Below are 12,474 nucleotides of genomic sequence, written 5' to 3' on the forward strand. Positions count from 1 at the left end.
TGATGGAGTCTGCAAAAGACCTGAGACTGGGACGGAGATTTGTCTTCCAACAAGACAATGATCCAAAACATAAAGCAAAATCTACAATGGAATGGTTCAAATATAAACATATCCAGGTGTTAGAATGGCCAAGTCAAAATCCAGACCTGAATCCAATCGAGAATCTGAGAATCGAGAATCTAGTGGAAAGCCTTCCTAGAAGAGTGGAGGATGTTATAACAGCAGAAGGGGGACCAACTCCATATTAATGCCCATCATTTTGGAATGAGATGTTTGACGAGCAGGTGTCCTCATACTTTTGGTCATATAGTGTATGTTTACATTGCCAAAACAAGTGAAATAGAAAGTATAAAAAAAGTGAAATAAACAATAAGAAATTAACAGTAAACGTTACACATTTTGAAACAAAAGTTTCAAAAGAATAGAGACATTTCAAGTGTTATATTATGGCTATGTAAAGTGTTGTAACAATGTGCAAATAGTTTAAGTCTGTCTCTCTCTCTCTCTCTCTCTCTCTCTCTCTCTCTCTCTAGCTTTATGTCTTTCTGTCTCTCTTGTTCTCTTGCTAATGCACACAGATTGCTTCTCTTGATCTTCATCTCTCTCACTCCTGTATATCTCTACCTCCCTCTCCAAACACGTCAATCGTCCTCTGTTTTCCTATCTCCACATTATTCTGTAAGCTTATCTGGTGAAGTCAGTCCCTCTGTATCTCAATCCCTCTTTTTGTCTCATCTTCTGGCACGACTTGGCTCCGTTAAAGGAGGGTGAAGCTTTATGGGGTAGGCAATCAGAGCAGTCAATGGACACACACGCACACACACACACACACACGCACGCACGCACGCACGCACGCACGCACACACACACACACACACACACACACACACACACACACACACACACACACACACGCACACACACACGCACACACACACACACACACACACACGCACACACGCACGCACACACACACGCACGCACACATGCACACACACACACACACACACACACACACACACACACACACACACACACACACACACACACAGAAAGAGACTCTTCTCTCTCGGGTCCAGCTATGAAGAGAAGATCCACTTCATTACCAGACAACAGGACCTACAGTATTCAACAACACTGTCTGTCTGTCTGTCCTGCTGGAACAATACCACCACAAAGCTGTTGGGGCTCATTTGAATTTAAAATGCCAGCTCTATCCTGAGTCGTGATCCAGGAGCCTGGGCTCATCTAAAGCTTTCTGTTGCTCCGTATAGTCCTGGCATCAGAGCGTCTAATGTGATACAGGATACAAGCCAACATGCAGTTAACCCCCACAGACTCACAGACAGTTGTTTATCTGGGTGACACTTTGTTTGTTTGTTTACATAAACAAGTTGGTTGTTGTCCAAGTGAGACAGTGAACATGTACGGTATCCTGTAGGTTCCTCTACTGCAGCATTCTGTTAAGATCATCACACTGTGGATGAATCATGGTTAGAGACTTGTTTCTACCCATTTCCTCCCTGGTAGAAAGGGTTAGGATTGGGTTTCATAGCAGTATCACAAACAATACAGGAATGTTAATAATTTACAGCACTGCTACACATAGCTGTATTAGAGAGAGAGATAGTATTCTTATGATGATTATTATATTGCATAAACATGATTAGTGCTAACTTAGTGATGACAGATATATCTTCGTCCCATTAGCTAGGATTGTGAATAGAAAGGATATGACTTTTCCGAGTGCACAGCCATGACAGCGGGATAGACCAGGCCTTAATATTGAGACAGGAGAAAGCCAATGAGGCTGAGGCCAGAACAGCCCAGAGCAATCTATATCTGCAGCCATCTATCCAACGATACATAAATATGAGCATATTATGGCAGACACGGTATATCAGTGTTACCTAGTGTATAACGGGGATAAATAACATTATGATGGAGGCTTGTATCTATGCCGTGGGTTTTAAGTTGATGATATTATCCTCTTAGACAGGGATTGACAATGACAGTGTTAGTGAATGAATGATGAGCGGCAGACTTGGGTAGCGGACAGCAAAGCCATAGATAGTATATCTGTATATATGGCTCCATCTCCATCATGGCTTTTGGCAGCAGTGGAGGCTGGTGGATGGAGGAATGGGGAGGACAGGCTCATAGTAATAGCTGTGGCTGTAGACTAGAGGAATGATAAGGACAGGCTCATTGTAACAGCTGTGGCTGTAGACTAGAGGAATGATAAGGACAGGCTCATTGTAACTGCTGTGGCTGTAGACTAGAGGAATGATAAGGACAGGCTCATTGTAACAGCTGTGGCTGTAGACTAGAGGAATGATAAGGACAGGCTCATTGTAACAGCTGTGGATGTAGACTAGAGGAATGATAAGGACAGGCTCATTGTAACAGCTGTGGCTGTAGGCTGGAGGAATGATAAGGACAGGCTCATTGTAATGGCTGTGGCTGTAGACTACACAACACAACACAACACTCACTTAACACAACACTCACACAACACAACACTCACTTAACACAACACTCACACAGCACAACACTCACACAGCACAACACTCACACAACACAACACTTAAACAGCACAACACTCACACAGCACAAGGAATGTTCTCGTCCCATCACGCACTAGTGACTCCTGTGGTGGGCCGGGTGCAATGCACGGTCACCAGGTGCACGGTGTTTCCTCTGACACATTGGTGTTAAGCGGGCAGTGCGGCTTGGTTGGGTTGCGTTTTGGAGAACGCACGGCTCTCAAAATTCACCTCTCCCGACTCCGTATGCAGGGGTGAGATCTTGCGTGGAGCCCCAGATCGAGGGAGATTATCAGTGGTCTTGTATGTCTTCCATTTCCTAATAATTGCTCCCACAGTTGATTTCTTCAAACCAAGCTGCTTACCTATTGCAGATTCAGTCTTCCCAGCCTGGTGCAGGTCTACAATTTTGTTTCTGGTGTCCTTTGACAGCTCTTTGGTCTTGGCCATAGTGGAGTTTGGAGTGTGACTGTTTGAGGTTGTGGACAGGTATCTTTTATACTGACAACAAGTTCAAACAGGTGCCATTAATACAGGTAACGAGTGGAGGACAGAGGAGCCTCTTAAAGAAGTAGTTACAGGTCTGTGAGAGCCAGAAATCTTGCTTGTTTGTAGGTGACCAAATACTTATTTTCCACCATAATTTGCAAATAAATTAATTACAAATCTTACAATGTGATTTTCTGGATTTTTTTTTCTCATTTTGTCTGTCATAGTTGAAGTGTACCTATGATGAAAATTACAGGCCTCTCTCATCTTTTTAAGTGGGAGAACTTGCACAATTGGTGGCTGACTAAATACTTTTTTGCCCCACTGTAGATGCCTGCTGCCACCCAAACTGATTACCCATGGTCGAAATGACACCTCTCATCCAGCAGAGAGAGAACATGAGAGCTTGTGAAAACAGAGAGAGAGGTAGAGAGAGAGAGACAGGTATAGAGATTATATTATATTAACAGCACCTTCCATGCAGTGTCACAACAGCCTCTCCTTTAACAAAATGACATCTATTCCCAGTCACCCGTCACTGACTGACTGTCACTGGTTGGTTAGTGAGGGAATGTGGTGGGAAATATAGTGTCCATCAGACCAGGGATCAAACTGCATTTTCTATATTTGCCTGGTACAATGGAACCAAGGGAACAATCCCAAAAGTGCAAATCCTGCCTATCTGGCACTCCAATCAAATGCTCAGATTTCTAAAGAAAGATTTCAAATACTATTTGAAGCCAGGGATTCAGTGTAAGTAGAAATATAGTAGATGGCATGTGTCCGAAAGTGATTGATTGACCTATTTTATGTGTCACATGGTTATGCCCATTTATGTACATCCTGTCCAGATGTTCTCACACTATGGAGTGAGTGCTTATGTAACCTGATAGTGCAGCTGTTTTGGGTAAAACAGCGTGACAAACAGTTACTTATACTCAGGCTGACCTACCTAGAAAATACTTTTTCATTTCACAAGCTCCCTAAACAGCAGCTCCATAAGTTCACTACATAAATTCCCAACTATTTCAAATGTTCAATCTCAGGCTTCCCACATCACTACATAAATTTCCAAATTTCGTAACTGTTTGACATCTTCTTTCAGTTCAACAAGGTCACTACAGTCCAACACGCTAACCACTAGGCTACCCTGCCGCCCCTGTCCAGTGAATCACCCTTTTCTTTCTGTACAATGGACAAACGTCTCTCTTTGTTAGCAGAAAATCTTAATCAGGAAAGACACTCTCTCTTCATGGCCAAGCTCTGCTCAACTTTCATTTCCTCCATTACAACTTGATGGACTGCAGGACTTCCAAACATAATGCACTCATTCTATCTACAATAGCATAGCCAATGCATCCAGGTAGCTTCACTCTTACCATTTCCTTTGCTACAGTGTAGGCCTACATACACAATGGCAACATAATGTCTGACAGTAAAATACTGAACCTGAACCCTGACCCTAAAATAAAGTCCCCATCATCATGGTAATGTACACGGCTCAAAAAAATTAAGGGAACACTTAAACAACACAATGTAACTCCAAGTCAATCACACTTCTGTGAAATCAAACTGTCCACTTAGGAAGCAACACTGATCGACAATATATTTCACATGCTGTTGTGCAAATGGAATAGACAACAGGTGGAAATTATAGGCAATTAGCAAGACACCCCCAATAAAGGAGTGGTTCTGCAGGTGGTGACCACAGACCACTTCTCAGTTCCTATGCTTCCTGGCTCATGTTTTGGTCACTTTTGAATGCTGGCAGTGCTTTCACTCTAGTGGTAGCATGAGACGGCGTATACAACCCACACAAGTGGCTCAGGTAGTGCAGCTCATCCAGGATGGCACATCAATGCGAGCTGTGGCAAGAAGGTTTGCTGTGTCTGTCAGCGTAGTGTCCAGCGCATGGAGGCGCTACCAGGAGACAGGCCAGTACATCAGGAGACGTGGAGGAGGCCGTAGGAGGGCAACAACCCAGCAGCAGGACCGCTACCTCCACCTTTGTGCAAGGAGGAGCAGGAGGAGCACTGCCAGAGCCCTGCAAAATGACCTCCAGCAGGCCACAAATGTGCATGTGTCTGCTCAAACGGTCAGAAACAGACTCCATGAGGGTGGTATGAGGGCCAGACGTCCACAGGTGGGGGCTGTGCTTACAGCCCAACACCGTGCAGGACATTTGGCATTTGCCAGAGAACACCAAGATTGGCAAATTCGCCACTGGTGCCCTGTGCTCTTCACAGATGAAAGCAGGTTCACACTGAGCACATGTGACAGACGTGACAGTCTGGAGACGCCGTGGAGAGCGTTCTGCTGCCTGTAACATCCTCCAGCATGACCGGTTTGGCGGTGGGTCAATCATGGTGTGGGGTGGCATGTGCTCGCCAGAGGTAGCCTGACTGCCATTAGGTACCGAGATGAGATCCTCAGACCCCTTGTGAGACCATATGCTGGTGCGGTTGGCCCTGGGTTCCTCCTAATGCAAGACAATGCTAGACCTCATGTGGCTGGAGTGTGTCAGCAGTCCCTGCAAGAGGAAGGCATTGATGCTATGGACTGGCCCGCCCATTCCCCAGACCTGAATCCAATTGAGCACATCTGGGACATCATGTCTTGCTCCATCCACCAACGCCACGTTGCACCACAGACTGTCCAGGAGTTGGCGGATGCTTTAGTCCAGGTCTGGGAGGAGATCCCTCAGGAGACCATCTGCCACCTCATCAGGAGCATGCCCAGGCGTTGTAGGGAGGTCATACAGGCACGTGGAGGCCACACACACTACTGAGCCTCATTTTGACTTGTTTTAAGGACATTACATCAAAGTTGGATCAGCCTGTAGTGTGGTTTTCCACTTTAATTTTGAGTGTGACTCCAAATCCAGACCTCCATGGGTTGATAAATTTGATTTCCATTGATCATTTCTGTGTGATTTTATTGTCAGCACATTCAACTATGTAAAGAAAAAAGTATTGTTGTAGATGCACGTGGATTACCATGGCTACAGAAACCTCTACGGTTAAACGTTAATATGTATTGTTGTAGATGCACGTGGATTACCATGGCTACAGAAACCTCTACGGTTAAACGTTAATATGTATTGTTGTAGATGCACGTGGACTACCATGGCTACAGAAACCTCTACGGTTAAACGTTAACATGTATTGTTGTAGATGCACGTAGATTACCATGGTTACAGAAACCTCTACGGTTAAACGTTAACATGCACGTGGATTACCAGCGGCTACAGAAACCTCTACGGTTAAACGTTAATATGTATTGTTGTAGATGCACATGGATTACCAGCGGCTACAGAAACCTCTACGGTTAAACGTTAATATGTATTGTTGTAGATGCACGTGGATTACCATGGTTACAGAAACCTCTACGGTTAAACGTTAACATGCACGTGGATTACCAGCGGCTACAGAAACCTCTACGGTTAAACGTTAACATGCACGTGGATTACCAGCGGCTACAGAAACCTCTACGGTTAAACGTTAATATGTATTGTTGTAGATGCACGTGGATTACCATGGCTACAGAAACCTCTACGGGTAAACGTTAACATGTATTGTTGTAGATGCACGTGGATTACCATGGTTACAGAAACCTCTACGGTTAAACGTTAACATGCACGTGGATTACCAGCGGCTACAGAAACCTCTACGGTTAAACGTTACCATGACGACGTTGCAACACACTTTGTCCTTTCCAGTCAACAACGATGAGAGAACATTCAGTCCTAAGTAGTACCCATATCCTCTACGTAGTGCACTTCTGTTGACCAAAGCCCTTTGGAGAATAGGGGGTCACAGGTCCCAGTCAGTGCCAGTCTGTTACCACCACCCTCAGGGACCATGCAAAGCCATGCAGCACTTGGGACTGAAGAGGACTGATTGGGGCCCAGTGGTCTTGACATACTTCCAAATCAAATCAAATGTTATTTGTCACATGCGCCGAATACAACCTTACCGTGAAAAGTTAATTACAAGCCCAACAATGCAGTTCAAGAAATAGAGTTGATAAAATTTTAACTAAAGTAAAAAATAAACTAGAAAGTAACAATAAAATAACAATAATGAGGCTATATACAGGGGGTACCGGTACCAAGTCAATGTGCAGGGGTACAGGTTAGTCAATGTATTTTGTACATGTAGGTAGGGGTTAAAGTGACTATGCAAAGATAATAAACAACGAGTAGAAGCAGTGTAAAAACAAAACCGGGGTGTCAATGTAAGTAGTCCGGAGGGTCATTTTATTAATTGTTCTGCTGTCTTATGGCTTGGGGATAGAAGCTCCGGTACCGCTTGCTGTGCGGTAGCAGAGGGAACAGTCTATGACTTGGGTGACTGGAGTCTTTGACAATTTTTTGGGCTTTCCTCTGACACCTTCTGGTATAAAGGTCCTGAATGCCCTGTATGGCAGGAAGCTTGGCCCCAGTGATGTCCTGCATGGCAGGAAGCTTGGCCCCAGTGATGTCCTGCATGGCAGGAAGCTTGGCCCCAGTGATGTCCTGCATGGCAGGAAGCTTGGCCCCAGTGATGTCCTGCATGGCAGGAAGCTTGGCCCCAGTGATGTCCTGCATGGCAGGAAGCTTGGCCCCAGTGATGTCCTGTATGGCAGGAAGCTTGGCCCCAGTGATGTCCTGTATGGCAGGAAGCTTGGCCCCAGTGATGTCCTGTATGGCAGGAAGCTTGGCCCCAGTGATGTCCTGCATGGCAGGAAGCTTGGCCCCAGTGATGTCCTGCATGGCAGGAAGCTTGGCCCCAGTGATGTCCTGCATGGCAGGAAGCTTGGCCCCAGTGATGTCCTGCATGGCAGGAAGCTTGGCCCCAGTGATGTCCTGCATGGCAGGAAGCTTGGCCCCAGTGATGTCCTGTATGGCAGGAAGCTTGGCCCCAGTGATGTCCTGTATGGCAGGAAGCTTGGCCCCAGTGATGTCCTGTATGGCAGGAAGCTTGGCCCCAGTGATGTCCTGCATGGCAGGAAGCTTGGCCCCAGTGATGTCCTGCATGGCAGGAAGCTTGGCCCCAGTGATGTCCTGCATGGCAGGAAGCTTGGCCCCAGTGATGTCCTGTATGGCAGGAAGCTTGGCCCCAGTGATGTACTGTGCCGTACACACTACATTGTTTGTGGACTACATTATATGAGAGAGATTTGTATTGTAAGTGCAGAGTATCACAAAAAGCATTGCAGTATTCTTGAGGGGCTGATTGATTTTGTACTACATCAGTTTTATCATTGTTTGTCAGAGCAGAGACTCACAAAAAAACTAACATCAAAATGAAGCAGGGACAAGAATATTTCCAGGTCAGTCAAGATAGATGCAGTAGGAAGTCTATACCATGTTTACAACCCAGTTAGCTCTTACAACTGTTTGTTCATTCCCCTATCTTCACATTTGCCAGCTACACTTTCACATCTCATTGGCTGCAGATGTGACCGCGTCCACATTAGGAAGTCACCAGATTTCAGGCAAACTGAAATGAGTTTTGCCTGAAAACTGACGACTTCCTGATATGGATGCCGTTCGGCCACACTGGCAATGATCGAAGTTTCCTAAAACAAACACAAGATTTCTCTAAAAATACAACTGTCCCCAGCTATGTTCTAATCTTGTAACTATCTATTAACAAGGTCTGGAGGGAGGGACACACAGGCTATGGTTTAACAAGGTCTGGAGTGAGGGACACACAGGCTATGGTGTGTCTTCCAATGCTGTCTAAAAACATCCCAATACAGAGGGTAATGTCAATTGCAACTACAACTACAAAATACCATTCCGCAAAGATCAATCCAATGATCTTGATCTGGTCTCTGATCTTGGACTTCCTGGTCTTGACTTCCTGGTCTTTTTGGTCTAACAAAATGCTCTTTGACAGAATATTCTACTACCTGAACTTGACCAATGAGAACACAGATGTTCCTTTTCTGTTTCAAAACGTTTCACTGCGTGTGCCTTTACTAAACAGGACCCGAATGCAGCTGTCAGGCAAAGGAAGGGCTCTGTTTTGTTCTTGACCCAGTGCATCTCAGAAGGCTCCTTGAATTGATGCCATAACAGTCATGAACTGATGTGGTATGATAAGCAGTCAGGCTGGTGAGGAGCAACAGTCTGCCACCTAAAACATATGTGGTGTTAAATTACTCTTCCACTTCCAGTTTTGTCTTTCACATGACATACTGACTTAAATACTCGTCCATTCACTCATGTCTCACAGATTCACAAAACATCTTGTGGTCTGGAGTCTAATGTTCATGGCACGCATGCTGTTCCCAACCAGCTGGTGGGGAAATACACTTGTAAACACATCAAGTCTCCCCCGATGTATACACTGAACCCCATTTGAACAGTCAATCTGCATATTGCAGTATGTTACAGGATTCTGGTTTTGGTGACATTGCAACATGTCCTCCCTCATTAGTCCAAACTGATCACACACACACACACACACACACACACACACACACACACACACACACATACACACATACACACACACACACATACACACACACACACACACACATACACACACACACACACACACACACATTCACACACACACATACACACACATACACACATACACACACACACACACACACACACACACACACACACACACACACACACACACACACACACACGCTCCATTGAGATGATCCATAGCGTTACCTGAGTAGAAGCTAGGTTCCCCTCTGAACACTGATGCATCTGGAGGAGAGGGAGGAGCAAGAGAAGAAGAGCTGTGTCAACATATTCATTTAGAGAGGGAGGAGCGACAGAAGAAGAAGAGCTATGTCAACATATTCATTTAGAGAGGGAGGAGCGACAGGAGAAGGGCTGTGTCAACATATTCCTTTAGAGAGGGAGGAGCGACAGGAGAAGAAGAGCTTTGTCAACATATTCATTTAGAGAGGGAGGAGCGACAGGAGGAGAAGAGCTTTGTCAACATATTCATTTAGAGAGGGAGGAGCGACAGGAGAAGAAGAGCTGTGTCAACATATTCATTTAGAGAGGGAGGAGCGACAAGAGAAGAAGAGCTGTGTCAACATATTCATTTAGAGAGGGAGGAGCGACAGGAGAAGAAGAGCTTTGTCAACATATTCATTTAGAGAGGGAGGAGCGACAGGAGGAGAAGAGCTTTGTCAACATATTCATTTAGAGAGGGAGGAGCGACAGGAGGAGAAGAGCTATGTCAACATATTCCTTTAGAGAGGGAGGAGCGACAGGAGAAGAAGAGCTTTGTCAACATATTCATTTAGAGAGGGAGGAGCGACAGGAGGAGAAGAGCTTTGTCAACATATTCATTTAGAGAGGGAGGAGCGACAGGAGGAGAAGAGCTATGTCAACATATTCCTTTAGAGAGGGAGGAGCGACAGGAGAAGAAGAGCTTTGTCAACATATTAATTTAGAGAGGGAGGAGCGACAGGAGGAGAAGAGCTTTGTCAACATATTCATTTAGAGAGGGAGGAGCGACAGGAGGAGAAGAGCTGTGTCAACATATTCATTTAGAGAGGGAGGAGCGACAGGAGGACATTCATTTAGAAGATCCATTACATTGTTGGAAGCATCAGGAGTATCTGTGTGCTGGAGATTCCCCTCAATTCACCATATTCAACGATGACAATCCCTCATTAATCTAGCAGCAAGGTTAATACTGCAGTGAGTTCAACTACTGTCTCTATTTCTCTCTCTTTCTCTCTTTCTCTTTCTGCGTGCATCAATTCATCAATCCATCAAGTTACACCAAGGGGTTAATTAAAGGTGACATTTCTAAACATTAGCATCAGTGAGTGTTGAGTTCTTTTGATGACGCTGCTCCCTACATGCCTGTCCCTGTTGCAACATAGCGTATGTGGCAGTCATAAGGATGGGACAGCAGCCTTGTACTGAAGGCTACAGACTAGGGCCATTCGAACGATCACACAATGAGATGAGAGGCGTCTCTGTCATCCTCAACACGGTCGTCTTAGCTTTGATGTGATGAACAAAATATAGAAATCTGCACACTGTTAATCAACCCTGCAGTTTTATTCTGTAAAGTTTCTAGCTGAAGGTCTTCGTCAGGCTCGAGTTGGATGTCACAACTTTCTGGTTGTTGGCCTTCTGTTGCTGTGCTTTGGAAGAGGCAGGATGCCCCCCCCCCCCCCACACACACACACACCCTGTTGCCATTGCCTTTGGGTGAAGTGGGAGGATGACTCAAACACCTCCTATGAACAGATGTAATCTCCACCATCCACAACTCTGTTTAAAGGAAATGTGTTGTGAAGTAGAGAGGAAGCCAGAGTCCAAACACCACATTCTTTGCTTCAGCTGATTTGAAATCTAAACTTTGAAGGAGGAGGTTTCAGACTGGTCATTTCAGCCCCCTTTTCTATATTTTCAGACAAGTAAATGTCATCCCTCTTTTCTATCTTCTCAGACAGGTTTATTTTCCAGCTGTAAGAATTAGTCAAATTAAGATACTACACCTGTAGTAGCCTTTTTCACATTATCGTGCCGGCCTGAACCAAACTGTGCTAACTCTGACATGTTCCAGCTACCACGGTGTAGGCATAACCAGGCCCGCACATTACAGCATGGTTTGGCTCGGCTCGGGTACAGTCCCGTAGTGGGAAAAGCCCCGAGTGTGATTACCATATGATACTCACCAGTGGAAGTGAGAGTCAGGGACAGGAGGCAGAGGAGGAGCACAGTGAAGTGCAGCATGTTGGTCTGTGTAGAACCCCCTGGAGGTGATGATTAGAACCAAGCCGATGATGGAACATGAGCAGGACAGGATGCTTTTCCTGCAAGGCAGACAGAGAGACAGAGAGTGGAGAGACTGAGTCATGGTACAACACATAATACCACTATAATGTGTCGTAACATTACATATGCGTTTCCATTACTAGGAGCGTTCTGTGATGTAGTGTAATTAGTCTTCAAAGAGACGTCATCAAAGTTACACGATTTTAATTGACGTAAGTAAGGTCAAGAAGGTGTTAAAAAACATTGGGCAGCCATCCTCATAATAAACTTCTAAAGTCTAAACATAATGAACAGTACATTTTGACCCCTTTTTAGTAGTGCTGTGATTGTGTAGTGACCGAGCAGTTCAAATGTAAAGCAGTAATCCACCAGACAGAGTGATGACATTCTCATTGGTCCGGCAAAACCAAACTACCGAGCATGGACATGAAGGACAAGCTTAAAGGAACATTCCAGTGCATCAAGCTGAATACGCTTGGCCTTGTTGGCATCAGGTCAAAATAGCTACTTCAGTAGACACAACAGTTCAACAGGGTATGAGAACAAAACACTAGATGTCACTTGGCTGGCTCAATAGACCTGCTAGGTGGTACCATTTCACACTGGAAGACCAAGGATGGAAAGAAGAAGAGGGCCCAATGGGGACAAAGAAGATGACGTTAGGTAAGAACACAT

General features: G+C 45.1%; 1 protein-coding gene across 3 annotated transcripts in view; it reads right to left on the minus strand.

Moving 5' to 3' along the window:
* Positions 1–12,474, minus strand: part of LOC110502409 (contactin-1a) — a 165,555-nt gene that overhangs the window by 85,249 nt on the left and 67,832 nt on the right. For 2 of the 3 annotated variants that reach the window (XM_036959293.2, XM_036959302.2), the window contains exons 2-3: positions 11,700–11,837; positions 9,718–9,756 (exon numbers count right to left, since the gene is read on the minus strand). In XM_036959293.2, the coding sequence (XP_036815188.1) occupies positions 9,718–9,756; positions 11,700–11,757 (97 nt within the window). In that variant the 5' untranslated portion in view covers positions 11,758–11,837. The remainder of the gene's footprint in view (positions 1–9,717; positions 9,757–11,699; positions 11,838–12,474) is intronic. The other variant, XM_090217438.1, reaches the window with a different exon arrangement.

The sequence above is a fragment of the Oncorhynchus mykiss genome, chromosome 2 (genome assembly GCF_057628025.1).
Source record: "Oncorhynchus mykiss isolate SJ-2025 chromosome 2, ASM5762802v1, whole genome shotgun sequence".
Lineage (NCBI taxonomy): Eukaryota > Metazoa > Chordata > Actinopteri > Salmoniformes > Salmonidae > Oncorhynchus > Oncorhynchus mykiss.